The 5,000-nt window shown below is 35.1% G+C and overlaps 1 protein-coding gene across 2 annotated transcripts in view; it reads right to left on the reverse strand.

The window, feature by feature from the left end:
* The window catches only part of LOC125030560 (serine--tRNA ligase, mitochondrial-like), a 9,541-nt gene that overhangs the window by 4,003 nt on the left and 538 nt on the right, over positions 1-5,000 (reverse strand). The window contains exons 1-4 of one of the 2 annotated variants that reach the window (XM_047620673.1): positions 4,197-4,672; positions 2,879-3,435; positions 2,619-2,733; positions 1,858-2,036 (exon numbers count right to left, since the gene is read on the reverse strand). In XM_047620673.1, the coding sequence (XP_047476629.1) occupies positions 1,858-2,036; positions 2,619-2,733; positions 2,879-3,426 (842 nt within the window). In that variant the 5' untranslated portion in view covers positions 3,427-3,435; positions 4,197-4,672. Of the gene's footprint in view, positions 1-1,857; positions 2,037-2,618; positions 2,734-2,878; positions 3,436-4,196; positions 4,673-5,000 lie in introns of those variants that run through there. The other variant, XM_047620674.1, reaches the window with a different exon arrangement.

Genomic DNA, 5,000 nt, shown 5'->3' on the forward strand with positions numbered 1-5,000 from the left:
GGAATTATTCATTACAGTATTACACACATGACATGTATGCACACACACATACTCACACTCATACTCACACTCACACTCACACTCACACTCACGCTCACGCTCGCGCTCGCGCACACACACACACACACACACACTCACTCACTCACTCACTCACTCACTCACTCACTCACTCACTCACTCACTCACTCACTCTCACTTACTCACTCACTCACTCACTCACTCACTCACTCTCACACTCACACTCACACTCACACTCACACTCACACTCACACTCACTCACATTCACACACACACACACACACACACACACACACACACACACACACACACACACACACACACACACACACACACACACACACACACACACACACACCTCATATACACATACACTTGTAGAAATCCACCAATTAACTCCCCCTCCCCCTACTACCTTCTGTCTCTCCTTGCCCATAGTAGGATGGAGAGAAATATGAGGTTAGTTCCATATAATGAACTGCCGAAATGGGAACAACTAAAAAACAACAGATACTGACACTGTAAAATACATGGAATGGAAAATGCCAAGATCTTCATGAGCCACCTCAACGGCATTGGCACTTTCTTATATGCAAAATGGTAATAATGCTCTGTCTTTCTAGTCCACTGACCATTACTTACAGTGTGGTGAAAAATTGAAAGCTAGTGAGAAAAAAATGCTTTAAAGATAATATGGCTAACACAAAAAACAAAACACAACAGATGATGACAATGTAAAACATAGGCATGGATGGAAAAAGCAAGTGCTGTAAACCACCTCAGCATGGAACATACTGACCATCATACTGACCTGACTGCTCCATTTCTCACTGTGTGAGGGGTAGTGTATATATCTTATTGTTAACACCAAACTATTCTGTTTGCATTTTTTTTTTATATTGCTGAATATGTAAACCCCACAAGATGTTTCCATATCATGACCAGGAGCATGTGATGGGGATCATGACCAGGAGCATGTGATGGGGATGGTAAGTGTGAGCCACTTACTACTGAAAGTGTACTTTTAATCATATTCCCCCTCCCTATTTATTGTATTTACACATAGATGGCTCTACAAGTGCTTAATCACCAATGAGTTATTAGTCCTACCTATCTCACCTGTTTACCCTTTTCACTGACTTTTGAAAAGGGTCTTTTGTATCAATTTATTGTCTTAAATGTTATCAAGATTAACAATTTAATAATCATAACATCAATAGCAATAACAACAATATTGCTATTAATTGTATTAGAAAGAAAAACACATTTTCCTGCCAATTCAAGGAATGGGGAAATCAGGATCGGTCACTATGGCCTACTGATAGACTCCTTGCTAAATGAGCACATGTGGAGCCATTTGTATGTAACAAAATTCATAAAAAACTATAGGGGACAGAACATAAATCTGTGGTGGTTGGGTCAACAATTGTAGACATTCACTCTGTACGTAAATAACAGGAGAGAGAATTTAGGAAAATAATTAAGCCTTTGCCTAATTCTCTGCCACAGGCGCATGCACACAATATGCACATACACTCACTCACACACACACACACATTAAACTTTAAGAAAGACTGTAAACATAATGCATGTAAGTTTTCTATTTTAAAAAATGGAAATAAGAAATTTAATTTGTAAATTTCAAGTATCTTTATATCATAATTTTCTTAGCAGAACACTAACTTCAAACTCTCAAACTTGGTTGGCATATTGCATGACAAAATAAATAATAAGATATCTTTAATTTCTCTTAACTGACCATACTAAATATGTCACTTTATAATTTAAGAACTAGTCTTCACAAAAATAAAAATCTACCATGAGACACACAACTCTCACCGATATATTCCCTTCTCTTCCCGAAGTGAGGAAGTCTCTGCCCGGTAGCATCTTGAAACAGCTGCCAACTTGAGGGGAAGCTCTTCAAGAGAGAATTCTCTATTTTTCAAATATCCACCAATTGCCATCTCTGCAGTTCCTGACAGACACACATCTTCTGAGTCAGCAATATGATAAACCTACAAGGAACAATTAATTTTGATTTATTTATTTTTTGCCTTTTTTTAACTACTATATAAAATCATCATTAGTTTATCTAAAACATTTGGTATTATATATGCATATGCTCAACATAAGTGTATATACATACAGAAAAGTTTTTAACATTACTGTCTGCATCACTGCAATATTTAGAATGTAGAATTATTCATGTATTCAATATTTAAAGGTATCCACAAAGGATATAATTTTATATTCTATGACTTTTAACTGAACATGTTTCCCCTATAAGATTACAACACAGTTAATTAGTCATCATTTCTAATGATACATCATTATCACATTAAAAAATCCCTTTAATGTTAATACTATTCTGAAAAATAATTTGGTTATATATCCACATACATTTATTAACCTAGTGATGAGTGTGGAGTCCAAATCACACATATGATCACTAGAAATGGTTTTCATCCCTAAATTAGACATGGTTGGACTTAATTACTGAAAATACTTTAAAAAGATCAGTGTATTGTCTTTATAATGATAGAAAAAGGGTTACTTCATTACACAGTATACCTACAGCTTAGCCAAATTAACTTTACCTGTGTACGCTCGCCTCGGGTGCTCATACCACATCCCTCAATAATGTGTGAATACAATAGGTCAGGGACAGACATAAGAACAAAGCCTCTCTTCAGTAATGATGATACGGTGTATCTGAAATTTTAATGTATACAAATAATTCATACAGCAATTACACCTTCTTAAATTTCCCTATTACATGGTATATATAAAAATATTATGAAGGTAAATATTTCAAGGACATCAAAACAATCTATTTACACTAACATTTTATACAAACCTTATTAATGCTTGTTCTAGGTCTGCCAACGCACCCCTTAAGTAGTAACTACGGGGACCTGTCAAATTTCCCAAATTTTCCATGCGAATGATGTCTAACTCTTTACCAAGCTCGTGTATTTCACGTGGCTTAAAACTGAAATCTGGTTTTGAGTTAACATATTCAATAACTTTGGGAGTTTCTCCATATTCAAACAAGTGAGGACTTGCTTTGTTTGGAATCATCAATGCTGCTTTTTCTAATTCTGCTTCCAGTGCTGTGTATTCCTCAGTAGTCATATTCTGAGTCTGCAATTTATTACTTAGCTCTACCACTTTCCAAATATCTCCTACACCCTTTCGTTTTTTAATTAACTCCTCTATTACTGACAAATTTTCAGGATTACACAAATATTCATAATCAAGTCCAAATCTTCTAGTTACTGTTCTTCCTTCATCATTAGTGTCTGTAGATATTCTTCTCACTACTGGAACAGGTATTCTTTTTCTTATCTTAGAATGTTGAAGTATATTCTGAACACATCTCATATACATGGCCCTGTGATACATTGTTTACACCTGAAATAGGAATAAAAAGAATAATAGAAAAAATTACAACTACACTATTTTACAAATTAACATCAAAATCCTTCAAAAGGATTTTCAGTATTACTTGTTATTTTCTACTAATGTAATGATTAGCCATTCTTTGTTCTTTTATCACAACTATAAGGTCTTTATCTTCTTACTGTGATGGATTGCAATGACAAAATCAAACATTTTATTACTAAAGATTTCCACAGTAAAAAAATATATAATCCTAATTTTAACTATTAAATAATCACAATAATTTAGAAAAGAAAACAAGTATATAATATACAGCAGATTAGTATAGTTTTACAATGAGAGAATAAAACTAACAATAACCAGAAAGAGCAAAGCTAAACTAGGTACTTGCAGAATCTAAAAAAATATATATTACATATTATATATCTTATATCAAAATAGCCATATTATACATATATGCTGGCATAAAAGTTACCATTTGAAGCCTAAAAATATCTATCCAAAACCAGAAATGTGAACCTTTACCACTAAGGGGATAAAGAAGTGAAACTGCCTGTCTAACACTTTCTGTAACTCTCATTCTTGTTAATTAATCATTTGTTCCTTCCTCTCTCCTCTATTCCTTTTCCTCTTTTCATATACTTATATTTCTTTTATATCAAGAATATTGTATGTGACCCATTAAGAAAACACTATATGACTGCCCTGAATACTCATCTCTGCTGTTCCAGAATGATGACACTGATTAATCTTTACAGTATGGACACACTAACCTAGGGCAAATTGAAGATGATATTGTAGAGGACAAAAAGTTGCAGTTGTTGGTACAAGAAATAATATTAACAGTAATCCCGCAAATAAAGGAAAAACTTGCAGAAGGCACTGCTCATAGCCTAAGTCCACTCGGTGCTCCAGAGTATCTTGCCGTACACACTGAGATGAAGACAATGTTTCCCGGGGGATTCTGACAGTAGAGTCCCCCATCAACTCTCCCCTCAGGCATTCAGGCATGCCTAGTCACAGCAACTTTGATAGTTGGGTATAATTGGCTGTAATGGACCAAAAATAGGACACTCTTCATCTATGGTGTTACCTTCACAAGTTGATAATAAGAAAGTTGTGATACACATAATACTTTGGAATATATTTACAGGAAAATGTAATAGCACAATGGTATACCTTGAAACCCTGGGTTTGGGAGAAAACCAGGTATCATGCCAACCCAAAATCCAAAGCTATCCTTTCCTTCCTTCTATTTATTCTCTAAACAGTGGAGGCAAGCCCCACCCCTGGACCCCCCTTTATTAGCACTTCATGCCAGCTTACAGAAAAAGGACATTAAGAACTCTGGCTGTGAGAGGGTGTTGTGGCCTTCCATCATTTCAGGGTAAATAAGAGGTTACTGCAGCTGTACCTGCTTTGTTTATTACTCTGTATCTTATGCTCTTTCAGATGCTACTATCCATTTCCCTCTATCTCTGTGCATCACTCTCGGTAACATTATCTGGCATCATAATAATCAAAGAAAAACTACACCCGTTAATATATGAAATAATCAGCACAGGCAAAACATAATG

Source organism: Penaeus chinensis, chromosome 11 (assembly GCF_019202785.1).
Source record: "Penaeus chinensis breed Huanghai No. 1 chromosome 11, ASM1920278v2, whole genome shotgun sequence".
NCBI lineage: Eukaryota > Metazoa > Arthropoda > Malacostraca > Decapoda > Penaeidae > Penaeus > Penaeus chinensis.